The 19,821-nt window shown below is 33.5% G+C and overlaps 1 protein-coding gene across 1 annotated transcript; it reads left to right on the top strand.

Annotated features, from left to right (window-relative positions):
• Positions 1 to 384: 384 nt before the first annotated feature.
• On the top strand, positions 385 to 6,367 carry LOC107812411 (uncharacterized). The gene is made up of 10 exons (XM_075235997.1): positions 385 to 940; positions 1,017 to 1,058; positions 3,172 to 3,291; positions 3,397 to 3,542; positions 3,622 to 3,766; positions 3,850 to 3,933; positions 4,477 to 4,592; positions 4,717 to 4,775; positions 5,760 to 5,850; positions 5,969 to 6,367. Exons 1-10 carry the CDS (start codon positions 871 to 873, stop codon positions 6,194 to 6,196), a joined length of 1,101 nt encoding a protein of 366 aa, XP_075092098.1. The 5' UTR covers positions 385 to 870; the 3' UTR covers positions 6,197 to 6,367.
• The last annotated feature ends 13,454 nt before the right edge of the window (positions 6,368 to 19,821 follow it).

Raw genomic sequence — 19,821 nt, forward strand, 5'->3', positions numbered from 1 at the left:
TGCACTCCCCCGGGCTTTGCCTTTGAGTGGCAAGCTAGGAATTTTTTCAACGGTGTTTAAATTTAAAACAAGTAAAAAAAATTTCGACAAAGAGGGTTTAATATATGTTATATACTTCTAAAACGCAATATTTTGCCTATGTACACCGTGCAACTTTTTGACGACCCTTATGATCATGTGGCTTTGCCACTGCCGCTAGCTACTTATATATAGCAGCTCATTCAATCGCTTAACCAAAAAAATAATCTATATTTATATATATATATAAAATACCATTGTGTACCAGTTAGAAAAAATAACAGTGAATCAGACGGCTTATTTGTGTAAAGAGCCCTTATCTTTATGTTCTGCACTGCATGTATTCATGCATGCTGCGCGTTCAAAACAAAATCCTCACGTAGACAGAGAACGGAAAGGCTAATTAAATTCTTCATTCGTTGAAATAGTGGAAATTCAAATTTTGGCGAGTAATTTTAGGTGGACATGGGTTTTTACATAATTACAAAAACTAATAGTATCCATTTTCTAATTTTGGCCCATAGATTATTTTCCTTATAATACCTCCTTAAACCCCTAAATCACAGACATTATCACCGCTTTACTTCCGCCGACGACGACGTCACCGCCGCCGCCGCCGCCGCCGTTGCAGCAGAGCTCAGACGCTATGGACATGGACATGGATGATTCGTCAAGCAACCACGACGAACATGAGCAAGATGTTATAATTGATAGTGACGAAGAAGATACAAAGAAAAATCAATTTATGACCAATTATAAAACAAAAAAATAAATTTGTGGTTGCAGAGCCAACTTCATGAAATTTTAATTATTGCTGTAATTCTGGGTTTAGATTTTGAATTACTCGCTAATATGGATATTTTTGGAATAATGGTTTCAGATGAAGCTGATGATTCGGTTCATACATTCATGGGCCATACTGGTATTGTACTTCTTTGATTATAATTAGATTTATGGCCATTTATAAGAAAATTAAATAAATACATTTGCGGTTGCAGAGCTTGATAATGCTGATGAAGAAGATGAAGAAGGAAAAAAAGGTTCAATTTCTTCTTTTGTTTTTTCAAAGTTTTCAGCTTTCCGATGTACTAATGAGTTACTTTTGGTTATTCATGTTGCTGCTGTAATTTTTTTCTTACATATATCTGCAAGCTGTCAACTTTATGAAATTTAATCATTGTTGTAGTTCTACAAGGTTGTAATTAGACCGACTATGTTGTATGGAGCAAGAGTGTTGGCCGGTTAAGAACTCTCATATCTAGAAGCTAAAAGTAGTTGAAATGAGGATGTTGTCGTTGATGTTTGAGCATACCCGGTTGGATAAGATTAGGAATGAAGTTATTTGGAAAAAGGTGGGAGTGGCCCCAGTGGAAGATAAGATGCGGGAGGCGAGGTTTAGATTGTTCGGGCATGTTAAGAGGAGAAGTATAGAAGCCCCAGTTAGAAGGTGCGAGCGGTTAGCCTCGGTGGGTAGTAGAAGAGGTAGAGGTAGGCCGACATGGCCCTAGACATGAGGGTGTGGAGGTCAAAGATTAGGGTAGAAGGTTCGTAGGTAGTCGAGCGTTTCTCTTTCTCTTACTCAGTTCGCTAGCATTAGTGTTAGTATGATATCTTTTATTCATAGATATCTATTACTACCTAGAGTTTGACTGTATTCTTGGATTCGATCTTATTTCATCTTGTTGTTATTCCTACTTGTTGCAATTACCTTTTCTTTTTCGATCGTTCTCTAGCCGAGGGTCTATCAGAAACAATTTCTCTGCTCTTCCAGGGGTAGGGGTAAGGTTGCGTACATCTTACCCTCCCCAGACCTCATTCGTAGGAAACTACTGGGTTTGTTGTTGTTGTTAATTATTGCTGTAGTTCTGGGTTTGGATTACTTATTTGGTTTGGGGCTTTGGGTTTATAACATTTTTTTAAAAATTAATTAGCACACTAATATGGACATTTGGGTTAATGGTACTGTCCTTCTTTTAGTATTTTTGTAATTCCATACTGAATAATGACAGTTGATATGAATACTGGAGGTTGCCTGATGTTGTGTTGAGTTCACAATTATGGACATGAATGAAGAAAACTCAGTTTGTTGGCCTTTTTGTGTGGGCTATTGCTAAGTTTTTAGCTGACTAGATAAGAAACTTTGAGTAGTCAAAAGCGGCGCCAAAGTTTGTTGTAGCTTTAAGTGCATTTTGATGTGGGCTTTTTAGCAAAAAAAGAAAAAAGACCAACAAAAATGCAATGCAAGAACATGTAACTATACATGTCAATTGGAGGAAGATTATGCTATAGCCAATCAAGTAAGTGAATCAAATATAAAGGTTGGCAGCCACATTTTGGGTGTTAATAGGAGCTCTTCGTAAAACTTACTTGGGTCTCACTGGGGGCAAAGAGCAAATCCCTTGAAAATAGCAAGGGGTAATAGAAAGGAGTGAAAGGAGATTGACAAATTGGAAAAGTCGGTATCTTTCATTGGGTGGTAGTGTGTATTAGACTCCATTCCTACTTATGTGATGTCTTTGTTCCCACTTCCAGCTAGAATGGAAAAGAGACTTGATACATTGAGAAGGAACTTTATCTGGCAAGGGAATAGGGTGAGCAAATTATTTCATTTGGTCAAATGGAAGACTCTCATACCTAGCAAGAGAATTGGAGGCTTTTCTTTTTGGAAGCTGTACATGGTTACCAGCATACTCTTTGTGCTGTGATTTTTAATACAAATGTTACTTTCTCAACGAAAAATATATGTTATGATTCTAGCGAGCGGATCTAGCTGTTAATATTGCGATCAGAACTTAATCTGGAAATATATTGCATCAGATGTTGCTCCTCCAAATTTTGGTATTTCTATACAGGAATTTTCCCACACATCTAATCTGATTATTTACCTTATAGAAGAAATTGCATTTGGTGTTTGTGGAATCTACTTCACATAAGATGGTTTTATCTCACCGGCACAATAATTTCAGATATGGAGGTTAGATGCGTTTTCATGGATCTTGTAGTTAATAGTTAGATGCATCAATGAGTTGATTGTAGTTGATGCCTCCTGATTTGGCATAGTCTATAATTAGTTTGTACTCTGATGTTGATTTCTTTTACCTTTTTCTTTTTCCTTTATAAGTTAATTGTTTCAATACCTTTTCCTCTTTATAGGTGAAGTATACACTGTTACCTGTAGCCCAACAGATGCTACTTTGGTGGCAACAGGTGGTGGAGATAACAGAGGATTTATGTGGAGAATTGGTCAAGGTGATTTTGCCTTTGAGTTAGAAGGTAATTAAGTCATGACTAATACCAAGAATATTTGTCTTGTCTTTGTCATCTGAATGGTTCAACTTTTTGTGTAGCTAATTAGATGAACTTTGAGATATGGTGCAGGTCACGAAAATTCTGTATCTAGTTTGGCATTTAGTACTGATAGTCGGTTGCTTGCTTCTGGGAGCTTTGAATTGAATATAAGAGTGTGGGACATAACTTCAGGTAGTTCGAAGGGCACACTTGAAGGTCCTGGAGGCGGAATAGAGGTGACACATTTTTTCATCCGCAAGAAATCCGATGTTGTGTAACAATTTGAGATCAATTAAGAAATGTGCGGTTGCTCAGTGGGTCAGGTGGCATCCAAGAGCACATGTGTTGGCAGGTTCAGAGGATTCTTCTGTTTGGATGTGGAATGCTGATAACATGGCTTTCATGAACATGTTTTTAGGTCATCGTGGTAGTGTAACGTGTGGTGGTTTCACTCCTGATGGTACTTCCTTGTTTCTCCGTTAAAATTGCTCGTCTTTTTCTTCTTTCGAGTTGAAGTTACATTTTTTATATATGCTTGCTCAGGTAAATTAATTTGTACGGGGTCTGATGATGCGACTCTGAGGATATGGGACCCAAGGAGTGCCCAAAGTATCCATGTTGTAAGTGGTGAGGTTTTTGCTTTCTGGCTGCTAATATCTTGATTTCTTTTCCATTATGCATTTCAAAATCAGGTGAAAAGTAAAGCGTAATCCCTCCCCCCCCCCCCCCCAAAAAAAAAAAATACACAGAAAGCAGGGTTGGGGGCTACAAATATAAGGCTTTCTGGCTATCGTAACAAAATGTGTTCCCATATTTCGGGGGATGTGGCAGAGATATAAAATGCTGGATAAAAACTGTGGATTGAAGCATTTGTTAGTACGGCATATTACTAAGTTAGAGTTTCTCTTCTTTCATCCTCAAGGACCTTATTATCTATTCTGATCAATGTCTTGCTTGTTTCTTTCCTTTCATTATGTTATGTTGAGCTGCTCTCTGTACTTCCATTCCAAGAAATGATATTAGCACTCTTATCAGTGGCGAGATTTCCAGTCACAACGTTTGTCTTTATTAGAGAAACTACTTTTTTCTGAATTAATACATGATTTCTCAGATCTGGTCCTATTATTATCGTTTATTGTTTTAAAAAAAATGTTTATTCATTGTTACAAGGTCATCCGTATCACATGGAAGGACTGACATGCTTGACGATCAATGTGGATTCAACTCTTGTTCTCACAGGCTCAAAGGATGGCTCGGCTCACATTGTGAATATAACTACTGGAAGGGTCAGAAATTTCAATTGATGATACTTTACACTTCCCATTTTTCACAGTGGTTTTTTCTGTAATTGATGCTTCCTGACCTTAGGGGCAGTTTGGCTTATCGCTGATTTAATATTTTCTATGTCAGGTTGTCACTTCTCTGAGTGCTCATACAGATTCAATAGAATGTGTCGGCTTTTCAGCAAGGTTTTATCTACATCTGACATCTTTCTTTCTATCCTTATATTTTAGCCTTTGAGTGCCTTTGATTTGAAAGAGCGCGGAGGATATGGATTGGAAAAAAATGTGCAACAACTAAACCATATGCATGTGAATGTGCCTTGACCACTGAAGACTTGACTGTCGTATTGTCAAATTGCTAGAAAAGGAACCAGATGTTGTTAGCAAGCCTGAAGATGATTTAACTGAAGAGTCAGTAGTTATGTTGATATAGTCTAGGATAACATATCAGATTTATTGGTTAAGAACATTTAAAAGAACACTTTGATGCACCTTCAGTATCAACTGTGCCTAAGCAGTCATCTATTAATTTATGTGAGGATCTTTTGTGGGCATAAAATTGTTTTAGTGCGGATTTGGTTTGCTGCATTCAGATGTTTTGCAGTCTTTGTGTTGTATTTTGCGGGAGAGGATTGCTAATTGTCTAAGTAACAGATTGTGGTTTCAAATGAGAACATCCTGCTTAGACAGCTTCGTAAAGCAGGCATAAACGTCAGCATTGATTGTTATTATGCCCTTGTTTCTTCTATGTGACTCTAGATTGCTTTGAGATAAGCTTTGATAGTAACCCCTGAGGACCATTCTTCCTGAGCATACTACAAGCATACTTTTTGTATGAAAGTCTCTTCCCATAGGATGGGTTTAAGGTTGGCTCTGTAGCCATCGCATGGACTATTTGGAGACAAGAACAGGATGAAAAGACTTAGACAAGGGTGTACCTCTTAAATAGATGACTTAGGGATAAACATAGTATGTAAGGCTTTATATCAATTTCAATAGTTCAGCTAATCTCGCTCTCTGAAGTTCAAATCCCTTTGCCTTCCATCGGATCCTGATTGATTGACATGAGTTACATGCCTTGAATGTTCCTCTCTCTATTAGTAATTTTTGGGTTTGCTAAATTAATATTTGGTGATTTAAAATACTTCCATCATGTGAAATGACTTTCAGCGCTCCTTGGGCTGCAACTGGAGGCATGGATAATAAGCTCATTATTTGGGACTTGCAGCGCTCCTCACCTCGCTCCATATGTGAACATGAGGTTTGAACTTTCTTGTGCTCCAACTGTATATTTCTGTATCTTTACATGCAGTTGAACATCCATTTGCTCTAAACCACAATTTTTTTGTGTGCCATTCGCTGACAATAACTTTGTTTAGGATGGCGTGACATGCTTATTGTGGCTGGGGCAATCTAAATATGTGGCAACAGGTTGTGTTGATGGGAAAGTGCGGATATGGGATAGCCGTTCTGGAGAATGTGTGAGAACCTTTAGCGGACACGCTGATGCAATTCAGTCTATTGCTGCATCGTCCAATGGGGAGTACCTTGTTTCTGCCTCTATGGATGGAACAGCGCGCGTTTTTGAGATAACAGACTTTAACTAAGGAGATCCCTATGGCTGTGTTCTTAAAAGAGTTAAAATAGTTACACTGAAGTTTAAGTACTACATAGAGCTCAAAGTTGCACTTCGCAAGGCATTTGCTTAATTCTTGTTTTCAGTTTTGCACATATATACTTTATAACTGATTACAGCATCTGAAGCTTAATGTATTAGTAGAGTAAGTATTCTTTGTTCTTTTTGTTGGGCGTCCCAAGCAAGAGCAGATTTTGAGGTTCATATTTAAGTAAGATTCTGTACTTAAATAAATCAAAAGATTCGGAATGCAGCTGTTAGAAGGTGAAAACATACTAATGGGGGTAAGATACGTAATATCAGTGGCGTACGCATGAATTGTATCGAGAAAATAAAATCAAGACCGAAAAATATCGCAACAATCGTAATATTTTATTTCAAATAATATGAGCGTACATTCTCTATGAATCCTCTGGTTCTTCTTTCCAATAGTAAATAAATTCAAGAGCTTTTGAGCTTGATCTTGAATCTATATTTGTTGTCACGAACGATGATCTTGAATTCAACTAGCACGAACTTTGATTTGAACTCATACTCCTTGAATGTTGATTTGTTTTTCGTTCTTGAGCTTGAACTTGATTTATTCTTCTTTCTTGAGCTTGAACTTGATTTCTTGAATTTGAACTTGATTGCTTGAAGTTTGAAATTTATAGAAAAATTTGCAACGTTTGATCCACGAGCTCTTTCTTGCTTCTTGTTATAATATATGTCCTCCCACTTCGTCTATTTTACTTTACCTCATATAATATGTTGGTATTATTTTTTCTTCCTTAATTATATATGTCGTTTAGTGGAGATGATTGTTTTTTATTATTGGCACGGTAGTTGCCCTTTGATTGGCATTGATGCAATATTACCTGTTGGCAAATCCTTAACTCTAGGTTTTAGAAAAAAAACTAAATTAATTCAATTATGAAATAACACAAATTGCCTATTTAGAGAATAGTTGGCAGAAATTGATCGATTTTTTTATCAACTTTCAATCCGAATCAGCAAAATAATGTCTCCTTGCATAATATGGATTACAAACATTCATGATCAGGATTTTAATAATTCTTCAGAAGATGTTGATCTGGAACAAATGTTTGATCGTATTTATGGATATTTTATACTATTCAAAAAATGAAAAGTTTAACGCAATTGGAATCCTCTTTTAAAATAAAACAACAACAACAAATTTAAGATCTAACATGTGCAGAATAAAAACAACAGTCTCTTTTATCAAAACCCCTAAAAAGTTTTTCGGTTGCTTCTCTTTGACTGATCCGATACAAATTATACATTTTTATTAAAAAAATCTCATTTTCAAGCCTCTAAACTTAAAAACTTATGATTAATAAAGATGATTCTAAGTTTCTAACCTTCTTATTATACACTCGCAACGTATCGCACTTCCCTGGCTAAAGTAATATACTAAAGACGACCTAAAAAAAAGGAAAAAAAGAAAAGGTTTTATTCTGTTATAAATAGAATTTTATTTATGGAGAATGTCCATATTTAGAGAAATTCTAAGGTTTATTACTTGGTGGCTAAGTCACTCTCTCCCTATAAATAGAGGGTTCTATTCCATTGTAATTCATCCCAATATCAATAAGAATTCTCTCTCTACTTTGTTCTGCAATACTCTTCTTCTTTTATTGTTTCATAACACGTTATCAGCACGAGACTCTAACCAATTGAGTAGAAGCTTTGGGATTGAACATAATGATTGTCAATTGCTCTTTGAACTTCCTTCATGATTAAATTCTGGATTTAAGGTAAATATTTTACTTTTCTCTTTCAAATTCTTGACATTCTATACTTTGATTTTAAATACAAGCAAAGACGATAAATTTTGATTGCAACTCTAATGGAGTTTGAAAGAAATTCTAACCACCCAAAGTGGTAAAATTTCTATGCCTTGCCATGATCAAATTCATGTATGATTGTGGGCAAAGAATTGAAAACCCGTCCCATTGAATTTGCTCCATTCTCATACCCTTTAGAGAATGTGATAGCAGTATGTGATAAGTCTGAAAGAAGACAAAATTACTACTATGAATGTATCAATGGATGTGGACGTGGCAATAAACGAATAAATTATAATCGTCATTATTGAGTAATGCGAATAATAAGAATTCTAAAAATAATCCTTCACTTTGTGAAAGTAATGTTTATCATCGATTTGACATGAGATTTTATAAAGCACATATAGATGATTATGGTCCATTCATGATGTCAATGTGACAACATCTTATTTATGAATACATATTCATTCTTGGAAGAATATGAACGTGTTAGTGGTAGTGAATATACCATACTCACCTCTAGAAGGAGGTTTAAGATGATATAAGAAAATAATATCATTATTATGGCATGAATGGTCATTGGTCACATACCTATTGTACGCCGAAACATTTTGGCAATGTGATTATTAAAGGACAACAATAATGTAAGAAACATATCTTGCATATAATTTTGACCATGACCATAATGGTATAACTTTCTCCTTGAAAGAGATATATGACCATTTGAATGTTGATGAATATGTGGTAGTACAAAATTAATTGAGAGCTCTGGAAGAGCCAATTATACTATTTTGGAGAAACACAATTGATTACCAATAAGGTATTGTATTGTAGTAAGTCTCAAAGAAACTTATTCAATTTCTAAAGTATTCGCGAAAGCGGTTGGTTATATTGAGACTATAAATAAAGGAAGATTTAATATCTTCTATTACTACAACTTGTAGCGGGATAATATTTATGTGAAAAGTTACCCGTTTTATTCTCCAGTTTGTACTACACAAATAAAAGAATGCCACAATAAAGTAGAACTTTATTGATATAAAACCCATATCATAATAAATTTGGAGTTTATTGATATCCAGTTGGCATAGCTGGTTTAGCCATATCAATTTAAGTATGATGTGCAAAAATAATAGAGAATTCACATGGGTAAATATTATAGAACTAGAAAGTTCTTTACGAATTCTCTTATATTGGTTATTCTCATTAATTAATTGACCGACTAAAGTTGAGATTGAATCCCATGAATTCTAAAAATATCAAAGGTGAATATGGGCTCATTCACCTGCCATGTATACCACATAAGATGTATTTATGAGATGGTTATATGTGCAATTATTATTAACTCGCAACATGGTATATTGCGAGGTAACTTGCTCAATAGTTTAATTTCGAGCATAATTTCCAGATTTTCTATTCAAGAAGTTCATCTTGATAAATTGGTTTATATCACAGCTAGTTTAGCAAAATAATTTATTGAGTGCCTCCACTTAATAGCTAAATTATTGTTGATGGGAACAAAGTTATCTATATCAGTTTGATATAGGTCATATACGAAAGTATATTACATTCTCCCCTCGCAAGTGATTCGGGGTCAGGAACCAAATAATTTCATCTTATTATTATTGATGTGCGGTGTATATATTAATTAAGACTATAACGCACAAAGATGGGTTCCCAAAATTGAGGAAGCAAGTTAGTTTTTCTAACATGAGGGGGAGACATGATAAACAGTTGAGAAAAAGTTATGTGGAATGAATTATCATTTGTACATTTAGATCCTCGAATAAGATAATATGAACTTGAAGTTCATAAAAAGATAATTCATTTGCAATATATTGCAAAGCATGTCAGACGCATTTGCTTACCCAAAGAAAGTAACTATATTCTCATTGGAATTGCTTATATTAAGTCCTAGAAGGACAAAGTCTATGGTACGCTTAAAGCATATAGACAAATCGGTTTCAAATAGCTTCTTGATAAAGAAGATGAGCAAATGATCAAAGTGATCATAATAAGGAGGCAAGTGATCTAGAAGATCACATGACATAACACTTCATTAAATCTCATGAGAGATTCAGGTACCTGAATATATGAATGAAGAGATCTCTATGTTATGTCTTTATGAAAAAATATTGGAACCGATATAAAATGTTCGTCGACGACATCTATGATAATGCTAAATATAGAATTGGTTTCATATGAAAGATATATTATCACACCTCCTTTTTCCGCCCCCGCGGGGGGTGAAGGAGTTTTTTCCAATTAAAGGACAATCGAAACGGGATTTGTTTATTTATTTCAGAGTCGCCACTTGGGAGATTTTAGGGTGTCCCAAGTCACCAATTTAATCCCGAATCGAGGAAAAGAATGACTCTGTTTAACAGTCTGCGCACCAGAAATCCGGATAAGGAATTTTGTTAACCCGGGAGAAGGTGTTAGGCATTCCCGAGTTCCGTGGTTCTAGCACGGTCGCTCAACTGTTATATTCGGCTTGATTATCTGATTTTTATACAAATATGAACTTATGTGCAAGTTTTATCTTTTTACCGCTTTTATCATTATTTATTTTTATTTTTGCAAGAATGTGAACATTGTTTAAAACATGTCTTTGGATTACGTCACATGAAATGCACCCGCAATCCGGAACACATTTTATTCAATGTTTTGGGATTTGGATTTGGGTCGCATGAATGCGCACCCGTACTTAAGAATGTATTATTGTTAAAATCGTGCCTAAAGCGATTAGCGTATTATTATTTATGGGTAAGACCGTGGAATTCACTAAACAGTCTATCCCGAATTCTAAATACTCAATTAAACATTTATCGAGGGCCCCGCAATTGTTGCATTTTATTGGGCGAGGCTCATCTCATTTTATTTTTTTAAAAAAAAAGGTCAGTCCTAAAATGCCTACATTTTTATTTGAAATTTGTCTCTACAAAATAAAAGAGAAAATATCTTAATTTATTTACATGTTATTACCTAGTTACATTATACTAGGCATGATCTCAGTTTGTCAAATTAAAAAAAAAAAAAAACTTAGCAATCTAATTTTAGTCCTAAACCATTTACATGCTGAAATTAACCAATATTATTTAACTAAACAATATTACTACCCAGTTCCTACTAGATGGCCTATTCGTTTGATGACTCGACGGAGTTACTACACCATTTGCTAACTACATGATTCTGATTTTTTGCAAGCTAAATAATTTGTACATACAAATAAAATTCAGAATATAATTAAAACAAATTTAGAATTTCAACTCTTCATTTTTCGTATTTATGCTTCATATTTCGGATTACAATAACCAGCGTGTCAGTTGTGTACCTGATATTGGAAGCAAAAAAAAATGAAGATGAGAATCAGCAGCAGTAATAACAATACAGCACAGCAACAACAGTCCAACAACAGTAACAACCCAGGAACAGAGTTTGCAAACCAGTGGAGCAGTAATCCCGAAACAAAAGCTTCAAGCTTTGATGAAACAACAACAATTAATGCTGATTTCAAACAATGAAAGAAAACAGAAGATTTTTTTTAGTTTTTTATTTATTTGAAAGTTTAAAATATTTTTCGGAATTTTTCTTTCTCTCCTAAATATTCAGCTCTTTTTTTTTTCTCTTTCTGTCCGTTTTTTTTTTTGTTATGTCTCCTCTTTTTCAGATTAATTCCCTCTTCTCTCTATTCTCCTGTCTGTGTGTTCAAGACTTCCTATATATAATCCCAACCCTTTAATCAATTAAAATCAATCCATTTCCCCTACCAAACTTATTATCTTCTCACTCATCCCCATTACATTAAATAAATATATCATCACCACCCCATTATATTTTGTCCCCCATGCTTCACTAAACAAATACAAGATTCCTCCCCACTAAATTTTGTCTTGTCCCCCATTTATATTAAACAACTATATCACAACCCACCCCATTACATTTTGTCCCCCATGCTTCACATAAAAAATTACAAAATGTACAATTTCTAAACTACCCCTCTGACCTTATTGCAATTACCATTTTACCCCTGAACGTACTACAAATTACCAAACTACTCCATCAGCTATAACAATCAATTAATCAAACTTAACCAAGATATAGACAATATGATCAATTTCTAACAATGTTCAAATAACAAATCACATGAACATGATTTCTTCAATATTTCAACAACAAATCACATGAACACAAATTGAACAACAAAGAACAACTAAAATTTGATTGAACAATATTTTAGCAACAAACAACAACAACAACAAACAAGTATATTTAGATTTCTAAATTCAATCATATTGAACTTAAAATCAACTCTAACAACATTACAACCAACAATTCCTATATTAAACTTAAACAAGATTATAAGACAAATTCAAGAAATAATCATAAATGATAAACAAGAAATCAAACTATACAAATTTCGGATTCAAGATCAACCAAACAAAGTATGAACATGAATGAAAATATTCAATAACAATAACAAACAAACTTTGTTCAAACTTCGAATTAAACTTAAACAAAACAAATAAACATATTCAAATTACTAATCTTCAAATAATCAATTAATCTTTCTTAAATTAAATCCAACCAAAAATATAACAAAGATATATGATCCAAAATTAAAAAGCAAAACATAACTTCACATTAAATTACTAAATTAAAAACGAACTTCAAACAAAGTGAACATAAATTAAATCTATTTTTAAACAACAAAACATGATGGATTCACATGATTTAAACAATGTTAACAATTTCTGAAAATACATAAAACACATGAAACAAATTGAAGAAACAATTAATTTAAACTTCAATTTGAATCTAACAAACATTAACTAACAATTCCTTTTTTTTTACAAAAAATGAATAAAATTAACATGAAATAAACATGAAAAACAACTAACTAATTTCCCATTTGAATCTGAAAATTAAATTAACAAAACACATGAACAAACTAGAAAACTATTTCAACGATGAACAAACAAAACAAGAATCAAATATTTAACGATTTTAACTTCGAGAAATATAAAAACGAAATATGGACAAAAAATAAAACTCAAAAACCAACTAATCGGAAATGAAACGACAACAACGACCGATCGACGATGAACACAAACCTAAAAAGCAACTGAAGCAAACGAAGTAGCAGTAGTTCAACACGACAGACGCGATGAAACAGAAGCAGCTGGGGTGCGTTTGGTTCGCTTGTACGAAGAAGATGAAAGCAGCCACAACAGCGTGGCCATGGCGGAAACGTGAGCAGCAGTGACGACTCAACACAGCAGCAGCTCGACGTGACCGGAAGGAGGAAAAGAAGCAGCATGAAGCAGCTGGCAGAAGCAGCTGGTCGAGGGTTTTCCGGCGTGACTGGGGTTGTTGGTCGTCGACTGTGGGCGGGGTTATGGGTGACGGACTGTTTAGGCGGAACAAGGAAGAATATGACCGGAGCTCAACAAATAACCATGAGAGCTTGTGAAGGAACAGAAGTGAAGAAGAAGGAGATGACGACGGGGCAACCATGGGAGCTCGGAGGGCAGCTTCGTTGTTGCGTCAATGGCGGACGTGAAGCTGGAACTTGTTGGACGAAGGGTGGTGGTCCGGCTGTGTCGACGGAGCAGGCTGGGGTGTGTGTGGGGGGGGGCATCCATGGATGGGAGCTTGGAGTTTTGAAAGTTTGGAGAAGAAGCAAAGGTGGGGGAGGCGGATGTGTTTTTAGTTTTTAGGGGTTTTCTTCTTTTTTTTTTGTTTTGTAAAATGTAAGATAATAGGATATTGGGTTATGGACTGGGTCGACCCAGTTCGAAATAGACTGGGTCGTTTGGGAAGATTGGTCCATTTTTTGGGCATGTGGCTTGAAATCGAAGAAGAGACCCAATTCTGACTTTCTTTATATTTTCGCTCTCTTTTCTTCTTTTATTTCTCTAAAACTAAATTATAAAAATACTTAACTTATTATTAAGAACTAAATTAAGTTATAAAAGCGCAAATTAACTCCAAATAACAATAAACGCACAATTAAGTAATAATTAAGCATAAAATTGTATATTTGGACATTAAATGCTAAAAATGCAAACGATGTCTATTTTTGTAAATTTTTATTTTTTTGTAAACAAACTTAATTACTAACAAATTGTAGAATTAAAGCCTATATGCAAAATGCGACATATTTTTGTATTTTTTATTAATTTAGCAAATAAACATGCACAGACAAATACAAATAATTATTCAAAATATCACAAAATATCACAAAATTGCACACCAAGAAAAATTATTTTATTTTTGAATTTTTTGGGAGTAATTCTCATATAGGGCAAAAATCACGTGCTTACAATCCTGCCCAAAGTCGTTTGGGCATATCGCACAACTTCGAAGTTAATGGTATGTGCAATCAGTTTTCGATATCTTATTTGTCTAGCATGACATGAAAACTTGATATGCATCTAATTAAAGTCCATTATATGACTTAACTTATATGACAATCCTTAAAGGATTTAAATCGCTTAAAGCATATACAATTCTTAGTCTTGAAGTACCACATCCTAAGTGCAATTTGTGCACATATGTATCTTTCTATAACTATAAGCATGATAATATGATAGCGAGAATACCTCTATGGAGATATTGAAAAGGCCATTCTACGGAAGTTTATGAAGACATTACTTCTCTATCAAGAATGATGATTTCAAGATACAATATATTCATTCAAGTTAATATGGTTGATTTGTTTATCAAGTCTCTACCAAAGATCGTGTTGAAAATGATGCACAAGATTGGAATGCAAATGCTTAAAGATGTGAATTGATGCTCTCATAAGGGGGAGTTAATGTGCGTTGCACTCTTTTTCCCTTACAAGATTTTGTCTCACTGGGTTTTCCTTGCAAGGTTTTTAACGAGGCAACCAAAAGGCGTATTATTAGATATGTGTACTCTTTTTCCTTCTCTAGAATTTTTTTCCACTGAGTTTTATTTTAGTTAAGGTTTTAATGAGGCACATTATCTATTGAATAGACATTCAAGGGGGAGTGTTATAAATAGAATTTTATTTATGATGAATGTCCATATTTAGAGAGATTCTAGGGTTTATTACTTGGTGGCTAAGTCACTCCCTCCCTATAAATAGAGGGTTCTATTCTATTGTAATTCATCCCAATATCAATAAGAATTCTCTCTCTACTTTGCTCTGCAATACTGTTCTTCTTCTTTTATTGTTTCATAACATATTCCTATTTTTTTTGTTTTAATTTCCTCATATTCAAATAGTCACATTTATGTAACTAAAATAAAATAAAATAACGTTCTTTCTGTTACGAACAATAAAAGAAGAAGAAGAATATTGCATAAAAAAGTAGGGATAGAGAATTCTTATTGATCTTGGAGTGATTTACAATGGAATAGAACCCCTCTATTTGTAGGAAAAAAGTGACTTAGCCACCAAGTAACAAACCCTAAGATCTCTCTAAAATATAGACATTCACCTTAAATAGAATTCTATTTATAACACTCCCCTTGAGTGTCTATTCAACAGATAATGTGCCTCGTTAAAACCTTAACTAAATAAAACCCAGTGGGAAAAAAATTCTAGAGAAGGAAAAAGAGTACACATATCTAATAATACGCCTTTTGGTTGCCTCGTTAAAAACCTTGCAAGGAAAACCCAATGGGAAAAAACCTTGTAAGGGAAAAAGAGTGCAACGTGCATTAACTCCCCCTAATGAGAGCATCAATTCACATCTTTAAGCATTTGCATTCCAATCTTGTGCACCATCTTCAAAACGATCTTTGGTACAGACTTGATAAACAAATCAACCATATTAACTTGAATGAATATATTGCATCTTGAAATAATCATTCTTGATAGAGATGTAATGTCTTCATAAACTTCCGTAGAATGGCCTTTTCAATATCTCCATAGAGGTATTCTCGTTATCACATTATCATGCTTATAGTTATAGCAAGATACATATGTGCACAAATTGCACTTAGGATGTGGTACTTCAAGACCAAGAATTGTATATGCTTTAAGCGACTTAAATCCTTCATGGATTGTCAAATAAGTTAAGTCATATAATAGACTTTAGATGCATATCAAGTTTTAATATCATGCTAGACATATAAGATATCGGAAACTGATTGCACATACCATTGACTTTATACTTTCAAGTATTTGAACTACATGTCCAAAACTACATGTCTTTCATATTAAACCAATTTTATTTGAATTGTGTATCTTCTATTTGGCCAAAATTTTTGTGTCTATATTCGATAGACTTAAGATCCTCATTTATACTTAGCGCTATGATAGATGTCATTGACGAACATTTTATATCGATTCCAACATTTTTTTCATAAAGACATAACATAGAGATCTCTTCATTCATATATTCAAGTACATGAACCTCTCCTTAGCTTTTATGAAGTGTTATGTCATGTGATCTTCTAGATCACTTGCTTCCTTATTATGATCATTCTGATCATTTGCTCATCTTCTTTATTAAGAAGTTTATTTAAAACAGATTTGTCTATACGCCTTAAGCGTACCATAGACTTTGTCCTTATATGACTTATTCTAATAGGAGCATTTGCATTGAAAATATAGTTACTTTCTTTGGGTCAACAAATGTGTCTGACATACTTTGCAATATATTGCAGATGAATTATCTTTTATGAACTTCAAGTTCATATTATCGTATTTGGGGATCTAGATATACAAATGATAATCAATTCAAAGTAACTTTTTCTCAACTGTTTATCATGTCTCCCCCTCGTGTTAGAAAAACTAACTTGCTTCTTCAACTTTGAAAATTCATCTTTGTGCATTATGGTGTTAATGAAAATATACACCGCACATCAATAATAATAAGATGAAATTATTTGGTTCCTGACCCTGATCCACTTGTGAGGGGAGAATGCAATGTACTTTCGTATATAACATATATCAAATTGATATATATAACTTTGTTCTCATAAGAAATAGTTTAGCTATTAAGTGGAGGCATTCAATAAATTATTTTACTAAACTGGTTGTGATGTAAACCAACTTATCAAGATGAACTTCTTGAATAGAAAATCTGGAAATTATGCTCGAAATTAAATTATTGCGCAAGTTACCTCGCAAAATACCATGTTGCGAATTAATAATAATTGCACATGTAACCATCTCATAGATGCATATTATGTGGTATACATAGCAGGTGAATGGGCCCATATTCACCTTTGATATTTTCAGAATCCATGGGATTCAATCCCAACTTTAGTTGGTCTATTAATTAATAAGAACAAGCAATGTAAGAGAATTCGTAAAGAACTTTCTAGTTCTTTAATATTTATCCATGTGAATTCTCTTTTATTTTTGCATATCATGGCTAAATCAATTATGCCAATTGGATAAATTATCAAAATTGATAAACTTCAGGTTTACACCATGACGTGTGCAATTATCAATAAACTTCAAGTTTATTATGATATGGGTTTTTATATCAATAAACTTCTATTTTATTATGGTATTCTTTTGTTTATGTAGTACAAATTGGAGAATAAAGCGGGTAGTTTTCACATACATATTACCCTGCTACAAGTTGTAGTAATAGAAGATATTAAGTCTTTCCTTTATTTATAGTCTCAATATAACCAACCGCTTTAGCGAATACTTTAGAAATTGAATATGTTTCTTTGAGACTTACTGCGACACAATAAATTGACATGATAATCAATTATATTCCTCAAAAATAGTAATAATTGGCTCTTCCAAAGCTCTCAATTAATTTTGTACTTCCACATATTCATCAACATCCATGTGGTGAATATTTCTTTTAAAGAGAAAGTTATGGTCAAATTATATGCAAGATCTGTTTCTTGCATTACAGTTGTCTTTTAATAATCACATTGACATAATATTTTGGCATATAATAGGTACGTAACCAATGATCATTCATATCATAATAATGACATTATTTATTTTTTCATCTCAAACCCCCTTCTAGAGGTGAGTGTGGTATATTCACTACCACTAGTACGTTCATATTCTTCCAAGAATGAATATATATTCATAAATCACATGTTGTCACATTCACATCATGAATGGACCATAATCTATATGTGCTTTACAAAATCTCATGTCAAATCGATGACAAATATTACTTTCACAAAGTGAATGATTATTTTGAGAATCCTTATTATTCTCATTACCACAATGAGACGATTATAATTTCGTCTATTGTCGCGTCCACATCTATTGATACCTTCACGGTCATAACTTTGTCTTCTTTTAGACGTATCATATATTGCTATCACATTCTCTTAAGGAAATGAGAATGAAGCAAATTCAATGGGACGGGTTTTCAATTCTTTGCCCACAATCCTATATGAATTTGATCATGGCAAAGCATATAAATTTTACCACTTTGGGTGGTTATAATTTCTTTCAAACTCCATTAGAGTTACAATCAAAATTTATCGTCTTTGCTTGTATTTAAAATCAAATTATAGAATGTCAAGAATTTTAAAGAGAAAAGTAAAATACTTACCTTAAATCCAGAATTTAATCATAAAGGAAGTTCATGGAACAATTGACAATTATTATGCTCAATCCTAAAGCTTCTACTCAATTGGTTAGAGTCTCGTGCTGATAACGTGTTATGAACAATAAAAGAAGAAGAAGAATATTACATAAAAAAGTAGGGATATAGAATTCTTATTGATCTTAGAGTGATTTACAATGGAATAGAACTCCTCTATTTATAGGGAAAAAGTGACTTAGCCACCAAGTAACAAACCCTAAGATCTCTCTAAAATATAGACATTCACCTTAAATAGAATTCTGTTATGAAACAATAAAAGAAAAAGAAGAAGAGTATTGCAGAGAAACGTAGGGAGAAGAAAATTCTTATTGATATGAGATGATTTACATCAGAATAGAACCCTCTATTTATAGAGAGAGATTGACTTAGCCACCAAGTAATAAACCCTAGAATCTTTCTAAATATAGACATTCACCATAAATAGAATTCTATTTATAACACTCCCCCTTGAATGTCTATTCAATAGATAATGTGCTCGTTAAAATATTAACTAAAATAAAACACAGAGGGAAAAAATTCTAGTAAAGAAAAAAGAGTACACATATCTAATAATACGCCTTTTGGTTGCCTCGTTAAAAACCTTGCAAGGAAAACCCAGTGGCACAAAACTTCGTAAGGGAAAAAGAGTACAACGCGTATTAACTCCCCCTGATGAGAGCATCAATTCACATCTTTAAGCATTTGCATTCCAATCTTGTGCACCATCTTCAAAACGATCTTTGGTATAGACTTGATAAACAAATCAACTATATTAACTTGAATGAATATATTGCATCTTGAAATCATCATTCTTGATAGAGATGTAATGTCTTCATAAACTTCCGTAGAATAGCCTTTTCAATATCTCCATAGAGGTATTCTCGCTATCACATTATCATGCTTATAGTTATAACAAGATACATATGTGGTCAAATTGCACTTAGGATGTGGTACTTTAAGACCAAGAATTGTATATGCTTTAAGCGATTTAAATCCTTCAAGGATTGTCATATAAGTTAAGTCATATAATGGATTTTAATTAGATGCATATCAAGTTTTCATGTCATGCTAGACAAATAAGATATCGAAAACTGATTGCACATACCATTGACATTATAATTTCAAGCATTTGAACAACATAGACAAAATTATATGTCTTTCATATGAAACCAATTCTATATTTAGCGTTATCGTAGATGTCGTCGACGAACATTTTATATTGGTTCCAATATTTTTTCGTAAAGACATAACATAGA

This window comes from Nicotiana tabacum, chromosome 18 (genome assembly GCF_000715075.1).
Source record: "Nicotiana tabacum cultivar K326 chromosome 18, ASM71507v2, whole genome shotgun sequence".
NCBI lineage: Eukaryota > Viridiplantae > Streptophyta > Magnoliopsida > Solanales > Solanaceae > Nicotiana > Nicotiana tabacum.